The 16769-nt window shown below is 35.5% G+C and overlaps 3 protein-coding genes across 3 annotated transcripts; 2 read left to right on the top strand and 1 right to left on the bottom strand.

Moving 5' to 3' along the window:
* Positions 1–3918: 3918 nt before the first annotated feature.
* LOC113724861 (importin subunit beta-1-like) lies at positions 3919–9134 on the bottom strand. Its single transcript, XM_072073269.1, has 3 exons — positions 8829–9134; positions 5323–7746; positions 3919–5230 (listed from the first exon to the last, which is right to left on the bottom strand). The coding sequence occupies exons 2-3, from the start codon at positions 7737–7739 to the stop codon at positions 5032–5034; spliced, it is 2616 nt and encodes an 871-aa protein (XP_071929370.1). The 5' UTR covers positions 7740–7746; positions 8829–9134; the 3' UTR covers positions 3919–5031.
* A 3188-nt stretch (positions 9135–12322) lies between these two features.
* LOC140035799 (uncharacterized) lies at positions 12323–14885 on the top strand. Its single transcript, XM_072077196.1, has 3 exons — positions 12323–12531; positions 13063–14144; positions 14668–14885. The coding sequence occupies exons 2-3, from the start codon at positions 13490–13492 to the stop codon at positions 14691–14693; spliced, it is 681 nt and encodes a 226-aa protein (XP_071933297.1). The 5' UTR covers positions 12323–12531; positions 13063–13489; the 3' UTR covers positions 14694–14885.
* On the top strand, positions 14708–15581 carry LOC113728259 (uncharacterized). Its single transcript, XM_027252814.2, has 2 exons — positions 14708–14899; positions 14994–15581. Exons 1-2 carry the CDS (start codon positions 14708–14710, stop codon positions 15579–15581), a joined length of 780 nt encoding a protein of 259 aa, XP_027108615.2.
* Positions 15582–16769: the final 1188 nt, after the last annotated feature.

Here is a 16769-nt window from a genome sequence, read left to right as displayed (position 1 = left end):
TGGATCAAATGTACCATTTTCAGCCTCTAGTACTTTGTTGTCTGGCTGAAAGTCTTGTGCCCCCAGTTTTGATAAGTAAACTAACATTTCTTATTTAATAGCAGCATACGGTGCATGTATAGTGGTAGGTACCTCTTATTGAATGTCAATCCATAGATCACATCGTATATAGAGCTCTTTTCTGCTCCCTCCCCCCCTCCCTCCCTCCTTTTTTTTGTTTTTGTTCTTTTTGGAGGGGATCCTCTCTGCTTTTGTCCCAAGGTACGACAGCTAAGACCATGAAAGGGAAAAAAAAAAAAAAAAATGGATGATCCAATGCACTGCATAACTTTATTTTTGCCTCATCATGAGTTAAGAAAAATTGAAATTGACTTCTCCGATTGATCTGTTGTGGTGCACGCTCAAAAGTTTAGGCTTCCGTCACCCTGTGAAATCAATAGAAAGGAGACAGAAATGGACAATGACCTACTTATGAAATCAATGTGAAGTATTTTTGAAGATTGAAATGTGGTACAACATTAGTGGGAGCACTAGGAAAAAGGCAGACAAACGCAGATGCATCACTGGACTCTTTTAACATAATTACTGCACTAAAATCCTTTTTAATCATTCATTAACACCTAGGAACGAAATCAAAATCTATTGTTGTTGGGAGACCAAATGTTGGAAATGATAGTGAATTTTTTGGGTCTAATGATTTACTAATTAAAGAATTAAACCTCTGTTACCACAATGGTTCTACTTTGTCGGGAAAACAAGAAAGATAAACAGTGGCCCTTTTCATACAACACCAAACATCGTTTCTTGCTAAATAGAGATGCCTTCTTCGTGATAAATCAACAAATTAGACGATGTAACACATAGAAACCTAAGTAAATAAGATGCCAATCCAATCAGAAGTGACGTAGATCTTGCGTTTGACAATCCACAATGTCATAGCTCATTGCAGCAGTTCTAGTCACTAACTGATGCAATCTTCTTCTTCTATAATCAACACGCTTATAAAGCATAGGTACGAATTAAGACCATACCTTTAGATTTGCCCGGCAGTATTGTTCCGTCAACTCGATTCGAAATGCGAGAGCTTTCACCATTACTCCATCGATGAGCACAAACTGTTTTGTTGACCCAAAAAAAAAAGAGTACAAAACTGTTCGAATTTCAACCGTTTCAAGACTGGCCTTTCCCTCAAAAAAAAAAAGAGTTGGTGGATTACAACGAGGCCGGAGACCAGCTCGACGTCGTGCATCTGGTGCCCTTCATTCGGTCTGCCTAGCTTCACTAAACTAAGAATAACCTGCAACCGGGATTCCCGGTGCATCCTGACTCGTCAACCGTTCAACAGCCACCATAGATATCAAGAGCGATGGTAGAGTAGTTGTTCTTCAACGAGCATGGGCCTCCATTTGACCCAAAAATCTATATCTGTATAAATTTAAGAATGAATTTTTAACGACAAACCTCCGTACTGACACTCTTCCTTTCACACACATTTCCACTTCAATTGGTACTCCTTAATTAATAATTTCACTCCGACTCCGATTAAAACTCCTCCGGCTCAATAATAAGAGATAACAACATAATTTTATCAAAAAATCACAATTTACCGTCTCTTTCAACTTTCTTCTGATATCGATCTTAACCCTCAACTTAATTCCACCATGAAACATGCCCGCCTACAAACATTCCACCAATGCCTAAATTTCAAATTCGTCAGATTGCAAAAGGAGGAAACATTTGCTTACAATGCGAAACATACACTACAACAATCCCACACAATAATTTGAAAAGTTCCAGCAACTTTGCCTTGACGAATGAGAGATCTCACGTCAACTGCGATGGATAAAATCCTAACTGCACAGATTCAAACGTCACACACGTCGAATTAGAATTTTCGGTACTATTTATTCTTTAAATACTGGCATTTTGATTGTAATAAATTTAAAAATATTTTCGAAACATTTTATATTCTACAAATTTTGATTTATACTTACTAAAATTCTCTAAATGAAGCTTGACAGTAGCTCGGTTGTATTTATTTGATAAATTTGCTATTGATGATGATGAACATCTGCATCAAACTATTGCAAAAAATAAATGTTTTACTAGCATGTGGTATTTGTGTAAGACATTATAAAGGTAATTCAATTTATTTTTACTTTATTTTATTTAATTTTTATAGTTTATTAATAAATATAGCACATTGTGCAGGACTATCACTTTGTACAATTCAAGCAAGTAAATTGTATGTCAATCACTATTTGGATTTTGCTCAATATCTATATTAAACTATTAAGTTTTAAAAATAACGAAATATTAAATTATTAATAATGTTTCATACACTTATGAATATGTATTTGAAAAATTTGTAGGTTTGAAAGTCATAAATTTGCTCAGAAGTTAGTGACGTGGTTGTGGTCATGCAATCTTACAATGTTGCGGACATTGTTGATATCAAATGCTAAGAGAATGCAGATATCCGAATATGTAGTCACATCTACGTTAAAAGTGTTCTCAATTAACTAATTAATTAATGAACAATTATCTACATATTATTTTGAATTAATAATTGTAATTTATATGTTTTTTGAATGGTTTTAGGTTAAATATTTTTGGATACTTGCTTATATTCAAAGCATTAACATAGACAATATTGGCATCGTACTCAGAGTTGATTAGTGCGAATAATGTTCCCATATTCATAGAAGATTATCAAATTGAAGGCAAAATATTTGTAAGTATTTCATTTACTTATCAAATTAAATATTCAGTTACATTTAATTGAACCCTTATGTTGCTCAAATTATGATATGGATTTTTATTTTTATTTTTGTAAGATCCAACTTCTATCAATATGGTAGTTTATGAATAATGGGGATGTTTTTATCATATATTAAACTATTGATACAAAATCTCATTATTTTAACTATACTTTCATGTATCCTAAATTATACGAACAATTACATATATTTCTTACTTTTTTTAAATTCCTCTATCGATTATAATTTCTTCAAAAAATATGATTTACTGTGCATAGCATGGGTGTTTATACTAGTAAATAAATAAATATAAAAACTTTGCTCAAAGAAACTTTTCCTCGACGTTATTTATTTTTGTCACAGTTTGAGTTTTTTCTCCCGACTAACAATCAACACTAAATGTTTAGTACTTTACAAAAAAGAAAAAACTAACGTTTGGTAGAAAGACAATGATACCCTAAAATTAGGATGGGTACAAACAATTAGTCAAACAGAATTCCTTTTTTTTTTTTTTTTTGGCTCCTGGAAAACATAATTCAAAATAGGAGTCAACCACTGCATTTGGAATTTATCCTAAAAAATATAAGAAAAGATCATTTAATGTAAAAAAGAAAAAAACTCACAAAATACTTACCAAAAACTAATATTACGTAATTTTAACAGCAAAAGAAGCCCTCCTAAGATTTTTAAATGTCAAAGACATACATATGAAAACTTCACCGCTTTTACGTCTCACCTCTTGATTACGTTTATAATTTGAGACGAAATACCTTGATCAATAACAAGGCGTCAAATTTTTACTGAATTTTGTCATATATTTTTTCTAAGCAAAAGTGGAATATTTTTGGAAACTTTAGTTCTTAATTATCCAAAAAAAGAAAAAAGAAGAATTCGCGATAAAAAGTTAAAAACGGGTGATACAAGAAGATCAGATGGTGATTTGTGAGAAAAACAATGGAGAGAAATGTAAACAAGGACAAAATAAAAACTGCAAGACATTTTCTCAATGGTCCAGGCTAATAAAACGTCACAAAAGGGCCAAAGTGCAACAAAAATCAAGCTCGGAGATAAAGGTAATTACACCAAAAGAACCGACGTCTTGAAGAATTTTTGGATGGACAAGCAACAAACCAGACCAACATCTCTCTCACTAGACAAGTGACGAACACATCACAACCGAAAAAATGCCATTATACTTCTCCAACAAATTTTACAATCAAATATAGACGGTACAAAAAGGATACGAGCCATGAAAGAGGCTACTGGCAAGGCGAGAAAAATGATAATACAAGGCGACAACGCCAAGCCTTGCCTCCGTCTGATCATAAGCAGATGTACAGACCTAATTCAAGAACTTCTATGATTGATACAATTTGCTAATCTTTCGGAATCCAATTCTCGAGAGACAAGAGAATTAAACACCATTTTACATCCAAAACCACTCTCAAAACCTAAAATCTGAAAAGGAAAAAGAAGCACCAAGATTTCACGGATGCATGTAATTTTTTACTCTTCAACGCACTAACTACTAATGTTGACATACGGAAAAAATGCAGCATGACAAAGCAATTGATGCGCACTGAAACCATGACGGAATACCATCCCTGTGACCCTGATCGATGAAGTACCCAAAAATGTATATTTTGTGAAAAGAAAAAAAAATGACACAGTACGCATTCTGAATATGAGAGACAAAAAAGGGAGGACTCAGACCAATGCAAAATGTGGGCAGACACCAGCAATATAAAATTATTTTTTTAAAAAAAAAAGTAAAATAATGGAGGATAAATGAAGCTGCAGGTCTAGCGGCTTGAGAGTATCACGAACCAAAATTTGCGCTTGAAAATGCCAACACCCCCAAGACTTCAAGACAAAAGCAGCACCAGGGTGGTAGGCAATCATGTCAAGTAGAGCACGAAATAGCCCAATGAACAATCAATAACCAACCAACGTTAAATGTCCATTCCGCAGCTCATAGTAACATTTCTGTCCAACCTCAATCTCCAGCAAAAACAACGTTATACATCTCCAGAAGGACCTTCAGCCAGTTCTGAGGAACCATCATCAAACACTCCTTCCATGGCAAAACCAAAGAACCCGACCCTGTGGTGCTGATGCATGAGTTAGTGACAACATGAAGATGAGTTAACTCCTGTCAGTAGATACCAATGACCCAACATGTTGAATGCAATCATGGACCCCGACTCAACACAACAAATGCATGCAGGCACTTCCAATAGCGGAAGAAAAACATATGTACCGGGCCACAGCCTCAAACAGAAATGGCACGACTGATAGCCATCTTGGCCCACTCAGCTGATTCTTTAATCAAATGATCATCCGAGGACAGACACTCATTTAAAAATTCCTTGCATGAGAGTGATAGCTGAATCAAAGAACCTGCATTACTTCCCAGTGTATCCGCCAAATCCCCAAGCACCCCAATAGCAGTTTTCATCACAACATCATCCCTGCAATAGAATAAGTGAAACAATTAGATCCAAAAATTAAAGACATCAAAATAAAACATCAACTGAGAACCAGTGATGTAGAGAGTACTAACATGTCTTTCTCCATGTAAATGCTATCCAGAAATTGCAATATGTGAGGTGCATAAGGAATCAACAGCTGAGTTTTAGGAGAGTTCTTAAATCCCTGAAATATCCCTGAGTATGCCTCTAAGATTCCATTCCTCAACAGATTGGTATACTCAATCATTTCGTCATCAGCGCCTGATGTGTGGGCAGACAATTCGGCTGCACTCTGGAGCATAGGCATGGCATACATCAAGTACTTTTCAAAATTCTCGCCAATAGCTAGAGCTATGTCACCAAAGCATGAGAAGATAGGAGGCTTCACAGATCGGTGTAACTGATTGCTCGAGAGGTCTTTCAGGAGCTGGGTCATTATTCCATCACAGTAAGGCAGGACTGTGTCCTCCAATGCCCTGCATATATCACCCACAACACCAACTGTAACAGCACAGACCTGATACTCCTCAAAATTCTGAAGACCCATTTCCAAATATTTATAAAGTTCAGGCATGTACTTAGCAAAATCTGGGCCAGTTGCATGGGCAACAGCTCCAATGGCAAGCATGGCTTCCTCATGCACAGTTGCACTTCTACAAGCAAAAACCCGAAGGAAAAGATTCATGATCTGATCTGCAAACTGCATGAATGCATACTGAGTAGGCTCAGATGCACCAAGTTTCTGAGTAATGACCTGTAAGCACCCACAAAGAAGGCCCTGCAACTCATTCTGCTTCTCTCTCTCATCAGAAGAAAGCTTCTCTGCTTCCAGAGTCTGGTGAAGCTTTGTCATGATGATAGGAACTAACTGCAACACCATTGCAGCTGTTTCATCTGTTGAACACCTCACCACTTCGTTCAATGTCTCATAAGCAGCAGTCCTCAGTCGTGATTCCCCAGCATCTTCTTTGTCAGTGACACTAAGGAGGGATTTGACAATTTCCTGGAAATAAGGAGTTATGGGAGATGCGGACCCAATATCCTCGTAACCCTGCGCAAGAAAATAGAGAGCACCACAGGCCTTCTCAGCAACATTGGGAGCATCATTCATGCTCTGAAGCAGAACACGGATAATCTGCGGACAATTTCCAGGGGTAATGATTGGAGTCTCTACAGTTGAACCATGAAGAAATTCAAATATTCGACCAAGTGTCCACGCCGTTGTATCCTTAACATGACTATTAGGGTCATTTGTGAGAGCAGTGAGCATGAAATTTAGAGCAACATTGACAATGGACGTCAACTTATCAGGCGATGGACCCTCCAGTATGGAACCAAAGGCATACGTGGCAGCCTCTCTCTGCCTCCACTCTGACTTTGTTATGTTTTCTTCTATAAATGGCATGACTAGCGGTACAATATCATCACCAACAGTGCGAGCAACCAAACCAAGGCACGTACCACCAGCCATAGCAAGATTCCAAGCACCCTCATCCAGATCCTGATCTTCTTCTTGCTTTAAAAGTGTCTCTAACAGCATAGGTACAAGAGCAGGGAGAGCCTGCTTGATGAAATAATAGCATGGGACATCTGAGTCTGCAGTAAAATCACCCCCATATTCTTCCAAAATATCTATCTCCTCGTCACATATTGAGCTCCAGAGTTCAATAGCTTGAAGAGCAACGGGCTCCTCATCTTCCCTGACAGCCTTGGCCGTGATATTGAAAATATCCTGGATGTATGGAGCTAACTTCTCATAGTACGTAGAGGAAATCGAGACCAGACATTCAAAAGCAGCCTGTCGGATTTTGACATCAGGAGACAAAGTAGCTTCACACACAACTCTCATGATGTAATCACGCTCCATATCATTGGAAAAATTTGCTTGAGCAAATCCAAGAGCATTATACAATGCTCTGGTAGCTGCAAGCCTGACATCATTATTCCCCTCATTTGCACTCATACCTTGGACAACTGCTGTCAGTATTTTATTCACTTGATCTTGGTCTACCACATCTGGAGAAACTTCTTCACATAAATATCCTAGAGTTTCCAAGGTGGCTTGCTTCACATGAGCGGGGACCTGGTGAATATTTGATAGAAGTGAACCTATCAGTTCAGGCCACTGCTTCTGCGGCAACTCAATGGCTGCAATTTTTGCAATGACTTGTGAAGCAGTAGAGCGAGCATCAGGCACAGGTGAAGAAAGTATCTGTAATAAGCATGTTTTTATCTGGGTTTTCACACCCACATCTAATGCCAACCATTTTTGGACAAGCTCATATTTTCTATGTTGTTCCTTAGCATCCAAAGCATTTTTAAGGATCAAACCAGCTAGTTTACGGCTATCAACTGGTTTGTCCTCACCAGCAAGTTCCCCAGAAAGAGATAATAAGAATACAGAAAGGTTTTGCTCCTGAAACTGCCTCAATGACTCTTCTGCATGCTTTCGTACAGTTGAATCCACTGATTGTGCATTTAGGAGGACCTGGGTAACTTCCATTGCCATACTATCTCTGAAAACATTATAAAGGTTAGCTGTTTAGACAACAAAGCATACTCCAAGAAATTACAGGGATCACAAAAGCAATGAATAAACATTGGAGAGAAACAAATTGAAATGCAAACCTCTGCAGAAAGGTTAAATTCAACACTAACAGCAAGAGTTTAATAGGAGGAAGAGGTCATACAATATTAATGTTAACTGATACATAATTGTGTACATACACATCATATTCTTTGGCTATCAGCACCACTTTAACAAGTGTAAGCAATTATAAAATTAAACTTCTCTTCCAAACAACCATGCGGTAAAAATCATGCAGCTTGTTTAATGATGTTTCCTACATCAAGCTTATCAGGAAGGATGTAAAATCCAGGCTTGGACGCATAGGACAAAGGACTAATGTAACCAAAGAGGTTAGTGACAATAACAGCTCTAACATGCAACCTAGATCTTGAATTCCTCGCAAAAACAGAAGCATAATAAAAGAAGCTACCGGCACATTCATCTTCCAAAGCATTAGATACGTAAAGACATCAAATTTATCATTCAACTCGAGCTTAAGTGATAGAAACAGTCAAACTAATTATAATTGATTCAGAGACCGAGTCAAAATTAAGCCACGTGAAATTATAATATGCAACAGGAAAATCCCATGAATTGCAAAGCTGAAGCCCATAAACTAAATACCCGAATCCCACCTAAGGGCACAAACATCCAACCAACACATCCGAGCTCTAAAAGCTTAACTCGTGATTTAAACAAACATAAAAGCTAACCGATCTAAAGAAAACTCGTCTGATTTAAGGAAAATGAATTAACTGAACGCAAAACGGAAGTTACTTGAGCGCGCAAAGATATGACAATTAAAAAAAGGAAAAAAAGAACTACGTAGATCGGGATTTCAAGTATTGTACAATAAGCAAGCATACAAAGTTAAACTTACAACGCACTTTTAAAAGAGAAAAAAAAAAAAGGCAAGAAAACATAGAGGATAGATCGAGCATTGAGTTGGCTCAAGAAACGCTAGTTTAAATTTGAGAAGAGAAAAACATAAATCCATGACGAAATCAGTAAGAACGAGGAGAATATTACCTAAAGGCGTGAGTTGACGAGATGGGAGAGATAGAGTGCGAGTAAGAGAATCGGACTCTCGGATCGATATGAAACCCTAAGAGAGAGACAATGGAGGAAGAAGAGAGAGAGAGACGCGGAGGTAAAGCTGAAGTTGGATTATGCAAATGTTTTTAATTTAATATCTGGGGGCGTAATTATTTCCTTAAAATGTCCGCGAATTTGAAACGTGGGATCGTTGGCTTGTTGGTGTCCTGCGTCCGTCCTCCACTCCACGGTGCGCTTTGTTTTAAAAATCACGCACTCCTACCATCGCCTCCCGGCTCTGCCCGACCTACAATACAAACTCAACTGCTTGGAACTTTTTGTGTTTTTTCCCTGTTCGAGTTTTTCTATTTTTTCCCTCCCGTATCCCCGCATTGCCCGTTCCTGACAAAGAAGGTGCTGCAAGCGTCCCAATGCAAACAATTCTAGAACCTTCGGTTACCGTTTATTTCAGCGAGAAGTACTACAGGCATTTTCACGTGAGACAACTACCACTTTTTAGTAGTAAAAATGCGTTATTTAAATGGTTATAATTAACAATTAACATATAGCCTACAAAAGTTCAACTCACACATTATTTGATACAACATTTAATTATATCAATAATAGAAAAATCCGAAGCAGTCCATTTGGATTAATTAAAGGTGCGTAGGTGGATTTGACGTGAAATCCCTATTCATAACCCTTTCGGTAAATGCAAATGTTGTTTGAGTAACTTAGGGCATCCATAATTGAAGGGAAAAAAAGTCCCGAATGGCCTTCCAACTCTTTTTCAGGTAAAGTTTTGGTCCTCCAACAATTAAATATTAAGGTTTGACCCTCGATCTAACAAAATAGCATATTAGTGGTCCTTCTGTCAAATCCAGCAGTTAACTATAACGGGAAGCATCATCTTGTCAGACGCGTGACCACATATGAAGGGTATTATAGTCTCTAAAGGATGGTTTACCAAGCAAAAAGAGAGTAAAAAGGTAGCTTCTTCTCTTACCTTAAGTTAGAGCAACAAAAATCTCCATCTAACAAAAAGTTGTATTGGCTCAGTCATATCAGATTAGCTGAGTCCGTTGGGAAGCATTTTGTTTCTGCTGCTTTCTTTCGATTGGCTACTGAATGCAAAGCAGAGGTATTATTTCCTTTTCAGTCTTTTTTTTTTTAATTAGCAAAGGTACTTTTAGACCTTTCATCAATTGTTGCTACAAAGATTTTGGTCTGTTGTCTCAATTCTCAAAAGTAATACTAAACAAGAAGAGGAAAAATGATAATTGAAAATTGAATTGCAATTGTCTCCTAGATTGTGCGTAGTGGAATAAAATCGTACTGAAGTGGCTGTTTTTAAATATTTGTCCTTAGCCATTTCGAAATACTAAAGTTGAGCTGAAGAAATATTTGGGGCGACACGAGTACTTATCTGGAGAAAAAAAGTGGAAAGATTTGTCTATTAGCTACGGATTAATGAAGGAGGAAAGCAACTTATGCCACAATAACAAGGAGGAAGAGGCAATTGAAAACAGTGACCACCCCGAAAACACTCGAAGTGAACAAGAGAAGCAAATCATGGAACCAGTCCCTGGAGAGCCTGGGAATGAATAAGGGAGTCTCACTTGTCTAATGAAATGCTTAGCATTTTGTTGTGAAGAGAAGTTTTTACATTTTAGATATTGAAAAATCAGATGATTCGCACTAGGGTTTTACAGCAAAAAGGGTGAAAATTGTTGGAGAGAAAATTATTGGAAAAACTGTTTTTACTGTCTTAACAAACAGACTATAATGCCCTTCATATTTGGTTGCACGTCTCACGAGATGATACTTTCCGTCATAGTTAACTGCTAGATTTGACAGAAATGCCACTAATATGCTATTTTGTTAGATCAAGGGCCAAACTTTTATATTTAATTGTTGGATGGCCAAAACTTTACCTGAAAAAGAATTGGAGAGGCATTGGGACTCTTTTTTCCATAATTGAATGTGATAGACACACCCATCCATTATACTCGGTCCCATAACCAGAGTGGGAGTATAGTGAAAGTGTAATAGTAATGATATGTATCATGGCCATTACACGCATAATAGACTGGTTGTGGATTCCATTTGTCATTTATGGATTCTATTTGCTAGTTGTGATTTTGAAGACCTTGAGTTATCATGTGTAAGATAGAATTTTTGATATTGGACATCATGTTAATCTAGCTTTGACAACATGTTAAGCCCCCATTTTGGGCCTAGGGTACTTTTGATTTAACTTTTGATTTAAAAAAAAGGTAATTTTGGGTGTTAAAGTATTTTTGAGGTATTTGGTGAATGTGATTCCATAAAATCAAGAAGTGAGTTTTTGGTGTTAAAAAACACTTTTAACAAAAGCTCAAATTTGATACTTTTAGAGTAAATTTTGTTGTTTAAAAAATAAAACATTAAATTTAATCATTTTGTCTTGCATTATGAACTAAATAAATGGATAAATACATTTTAAATTTTTAAAATTACATATTATTCAATACAATAAGTACTTATTGAATTATGTATCCAAACAATATATTTAAAAAAATTTAAACACTTAATAAGTACTTTTACCAAAAGTTCTATCGATGAAATACTTTTCAATAAATTACCACAATTCCAAACGGAACCAAATGCCATCTTCAAAGAAGAGATAGACTTCACACCACAATGGTTGTGGTTTCCACCAAATTCAAATGTGTAAAATAAATAGGAAAATTCATGTTCAATGCCTCAAATTTCTAAGAATTTTAAATGAATTCATCCCTTTATTTAGTTCATAAAATATGATTAAATGATTAAATTTAATATATTTTTAAATATAAATTTTATTTTAAAAGCATCAAATTTGAACTTTTGCTAAAATATACTTTTAACACTAAAAGTTTCACTTCTAATTTTATAGGATGATATCCATCAAACACTACCAAAATATTTTTTGTACCCAAAAGTGATAAAAACTTTTAGCACCAATAAAAGCTTTTGCTTTTAACCAAAAGTACCATAACCTCATATGGACCCGTTGCCTTGAACTAAAAATGAATATGAGTGGGTGTATAATCATATTTATAATGAATTTTAATTACTATCTCAAAGAATAGTTGTTTTTTATAATATTGAATGAATATTATCACATTATAAAAAATTTACATCTAACCAGCCACGGATTTAAGGGGGGGCTGGTGGGGGCTTAAGCCCCCCCAAGCCGCCGGAAAACCCCCTATATATAGGGGATTCCGGCGGCCAGCCCAGCCCAGCCCCCTCACGGTGATCCAGATCTACCGACTACCATCCTCCATGGCTCCATGGATGCTGCAGAGGAAGTGAAGAAGAGCTGGAAAGCCGCTGCCGTGCTGACTGCTGAGGAAGAAGATGACTCATTTCATTTTGAATTTTTTTTTTGCCCTCTAAATACAAAACGACGTCGTTTCACTTTTAGTGGAACGACGTCGTTTTGTATAATGAGGGGAAAAAAATACATCAGATGAAGCCCTAAGGCTTCATCTGATGCAAAAGCACGCCGCCAGTGCCAAAGGGCAAACAAGACTCCAACTCCAAGAAGAAGACGCCAGGCTCCAAGAACTCCAAGAAGCTTCAGTTGAGATTCTACCATCCTGCTTCAAGCCTTCAATTCAAGGCTCCAAGACTCCAACTCTCCACCATTCCATTCACATAAATCTTTTAGGTTAGTTTTTTTGTTTAAATTACAATATTCATCTTTATATTTTTGTTAATTATATGTTTAAATTATTTTTGAATTTTGAGTATCTTGATATTAATTTGATTAAGATTAATTTTTATTTAGTTTATGTTAATGTAATTTAAGAATTTGAAAGATTACATTAAAAAATTTAATGATATTAAATTTAAATTAGAAATTAGTTTAGAAATTGTATAGATTTTAGGTTGTATTTAGCTTTTAAAATTTTGTTAGTTTTATATTTGAAATTTTAAGAATTAATTATGTGAATTAGAAATTTTGAATGTAAATATAAATTCAAAATTTTATGAGATTGAATTAGAGATTATATGGGTATTTAGTTGTACCTTATTTTAACTTTTTGATAATTTTATATAATGAATTTTATAAATTGAGAAATATAAGTAATATGAATTTATTATTAAATTAAAGAATTATTTGTATGAATTTTAAATTAATTGATTATTGAATTGCATAATTTTATTGAATTTAACCACAATTATTTAATTGTGACAGAAAATGGAGAGATTCTTTAAACCTAAACGAGTCCGTAGTGGTGAATCTTCAAATGAGCCTAATATTAGTGAACCAGTTCAAAATCAATCTTGTGTGGAATTGAATTTAAATGATATTGTTAGTGATCCGGGATTACGAAAATCAATTGAGAAATTTGATATTTCTCTTCGAGACCATGTCCGAAGAAAGTATTTGACTAGGGGACCTTGCCAACCGATTGGCCATATGTATCCAAAAAACATCATTTGGTAAACAACATAGAAGTTTCCAAGATAGTTGGTATCAAAAGTTTGTATGGTTAGAGTATAGCATATCGAAAGATGCGGCGTTTTGCTTTTGGTGCTTTCTTTTCAAAACACAAAATAAGGGAGGTCGATATGCAGAGGATGCCTTTACAAAAACGGGATTCAATAATTGGAAAAAGGCAATGGAAAGATTTAATGAACATATTGGAGCTGTGAATAGTTGCCATAATGATGCTAGAATACAGTTTAAAAGTTTTCAAGATCAAAGGCATAGTGTGTCAAATGTGCTACGATCTTGTGGGCGCGAAATAGATATTGCATATCGCACCCGTTTAACTGCTGCTCTGGATGTGACCCGCTTTCTTTTGAAGCAAGGATTGGCTTTTCGTGGAAATGATGAGTCAACTAGTTCTTCAAATAGAGGCAATTTTCTTGAATTGTTTGAGTGGTATAGCCAGCGAAATACTGAGATTTTTGAGGTTGTAAATCAAAATGCTCCTGCAAATAATCAACTAACTTCTCCAATGATTCAAAAAGATTTGGCACATGCTTGTGCCTCAAAGATCACAAGTGTTATAATCAATGATATTGGAGACAATTATTTTTCCCTAATAGTTGATGAGTCTCGAGACAGTTCAGTGAAAGAGCAAATGGGAGTTGTTTTGAGATATGTGAACAAAGAAGGGCGTGTGATTGAACGTTTCCTTGCAATTGTACATGTGTCTGACACCACATCTCTTTGTTTGAAAGATGCAATTGATTCTTTATTCGTGCAACACGGATTATCATTATCCAAATTGAGAGGTCAAGGATATGATGGAGCTTCAAATATGCGAGGTGAGTTCAATGGTTTGAAGGCCCTTATATTACAAGAAAATCCCTATGCGATGTATATTCACTGTTTTGCTTACCAACTCCAGTTAGTTATTGTTGCTGTTGCTAAGGAAAATATCATTGTCAGTGAATTCTTTGTCTATGTCTCTATGATGGTCAATTTAACTGGAGCATCATGTAAAAGAAGAGATCAATTAAGACAAATAGAACATGATAAGATTGTTACACTTTTAGACAGTGGAGATATTATTAGTGGAAAAGGCAAAAATCAAGAAACTAGTTTAGCAAGACCAGGGGATACTCGTTGGGGATCACACTATCTAACATTACTTTGTCTATCCTCTATGTGGGCTTCGGTGATTGGAATATTGGGAAATATACAAGATGATGCCACCACTTCTGATAATAGAGGTATGGCCAGGGGTTTGATTGATAGAATGAATGATTATGAGTTTTTTTTTGTATTGCACCTGATGAAGTATTTATTGGGAATCACAAATGACTTGTCACTTGTTTTGCAACAAAGGGATCAAAATATTGTCCAAGCCATGAGTTTGATTGATACTATGAAATCTCAATTGCAAGACTTTAGGGAAGAGGGATGGCAAATAATTTTAGATGAAGTCAACAATTTTTGTGAGTTGAATATGATTCCCGTGATTGATATGGAAGACAGTATAGCAATCCGTGGCAATGCCAGGCGCAGTCGCAAAGGTCAAACCATCACTAATTTTCATCATTATCGCGTGGAAATTTTTGTGAGGTATTATTTTTGAAATTATTATTTCATTACATTTGTTACTTGTTAGCAGATTTTCTTAGTTATTAATTTTATTATTGTTGTGATGTCAGGTTGTTGATTTAATTATACAAGAGATGAATAATCGTTTCTCGGAAGTTAGCATGGAATTGCTTAGTTGCATAGCATGTCTTGATCCAAAAAGTTCTTTCTCTCAATTCAATGTGCAGAAACTACTCCGTCTTGCTGATTTATATCCTGAAGACTTCTCAAGTAACGATTATGTATATCTTGAGTCTCAACTTCGAAATTATATTTATAATGTGCAACGCGATCCTCAATTTTCAGAAGTTGGAGATTTGGGAAGTCTTGCTCAACAAATGGTTAAAACTGGTAAAAATACAATTTTTCCATTGGTTTATCGTCTGATCCAGTTGGCATTAGTTCTACCAGTTGCGACTGCTTCTGTTGAAAGAGTATTTTCTGCAATGAATATTGTCAAGACTGATTTGCGCAACAAAATGGGAGACGAGTGGATGAATGACTGTTTGGTTGTATACATCGAGAAGGATATTTTTGCAACAATTGAAAATGAGCAAATATTGCAGCGTTTTCAACTGATGAAGACTCGCAGAATGCAATTGCCTCCTCTTCGTTATTCGAGTGCAACAACTACCAATACTTCAAGTGTTAATCAATAACAAATTTTTGGGTATGTATAATTATATGTTTTTATTATTTTTATAATTATTGATTCTAAATTTTACTTATTAAATATATTTATTTCATCACAAAAAAATTTTTTAATACACTTCAGCCCCCCCCAAAATAAATTTCTGGCTCCGTCCCTGCATCTAACAATTTCTAAAGACTAATATGGTAGTTGAATATTTGGAGTATAATAATTTTTTGATATAAATATGAATTTATAAAAACATTGTTAATGAATTATTTAAGCCTTGCATTCATTCGTAAATAATTACAATAAAAAATTATTCTATGCTAATGCAAGGGCAAATTACTAGTGTATATTATTTAAACACAAGTGAGCTCAAATGAGTTAAGAGCAGTTGAACTTGAGTAAGCTAAAACTAGATAGAGCTCAACCGCCAGCTGATACGAGAAGGATGAGTTTTAAGAGTTTGACGAGCTTAAGTGAATAGTGCATTAGTTAGGTTGACTCAGGTTATGAGACAATCCATTCACTTCCAAATTACTATCACTTACCACCCAGTCACGCAAAAAATGGGATAAAGCAGGCAATTTTTCTCCGTTCTATCCTTCCAATCAAAATTAACTACGCCTATTATTCTTGATTGAAAAGCTCAACACTTCTTTGATTTTTATGTTTTTTCCTCGTGGGTTTCCTCACATTGAATTAGGGGTGCAAACGAATCGAGTCGCGATCAATATCGAACTCGAACTCAAAACATTAAGCTCGTTCGCGAGCTCGGGTATATATATATTTATTTTTTTTTATTTTTATTTTTAATAGTAAAATTACATAAATATTCTTAATATTTTATTATTTATTAATAAAAAATATTATTTTATTTATTTTTTTAAAAATAAAATATTTATTTTTTATTTTTTTCGACCTCGAACTCGAGCTCGATTCGAATCGAGTCGAGCTCGAGTTCGAGCTTGAAAATTACCAACTCGTCGAGCTCGAGTTCGAGTTCAAGTTCGATAAAATTAAGTCAAGACTCGACTTGATAAGGCCAAAACTCGACTCGGCTCTGCTCGTTTGCAGCCCTTGATTGAATGATTGAAATACCACATGAATCTCTCGCATACAATGGAAGCCGGTTGTGTGCATTTTTCATTGTGCGTAATTTTAATTGCACACAATGTAATTTTCTTTGCACACGACGTAATTTTAGAACAAA

This window comes from Coffea arabica, chromosome 2c (genome assembly GCF_036785885.1).
Source record: "Coffea arabica cultivar ET-39 chromosome 2c, Coffea Arabica ET-39 HiFi, whole genome shotgun sequence".
NCBI lineage: Eukaryota > Viridiplantae > Streptophyta > Magnoliopsida > Gentianales > Rubiaceae > Coffea > Coffea arabica.
Note: the sequence above shows the minus strand (reverse complement) of the source record. Positions and strands in the feature narration are given on the sequence as shown.

What these genes read in the sequence shown, in the direction of transcription:
- LOC113724861 (XM_072073269.1), bottom strand. Translation starts at nt 7,739, where the DNA reads ATGGCAATGGAAGTTACCCAGGTCCTCCTAAATGCACAATCAGTGGAT. An exon ending in ATTTACATGGAGAAAGACAT is followed by an intron (nt 5,231 to 5,322) that starts GTTAGTACTCTC and finishes ATTCTATTGCAG; the next exon opens with GGATGATGTTGTGATGAAAA.
- LOC113728259 (XM_027252814.2), top strand. Translation starts at nt 14,708, where the DNA reads ATGAAATCTCAATTGCAAGACTTTAGGGAAGAGGGATGGCAAATAATT. An exon ending in ATTATCGCGTGGAAATTTTT is followed by an intron (nt 14,900 to 14,993) that starts GTGAGGTATTAT and finishes TTGTGATGTCAG; the next exon opens with GTTGTTGATTTAATTATACA.
- LOC140035799 (XM_072077196.1), top strand. Translation starts at nt 13,490, where the DNA reads ATGGAAAGATTTAATGAACATATTGGAGCTGTGAATAGTTGCCATAAT. An exon ending in TGGAGCTTCAAATATGCGAG is followed by an intron (nt 14,145 to 14,667) that starts GTGAGTTCAATG and finishes TTTGCAACAAAG; the next exon opens with GGATCAAAATATTGTCCAAG.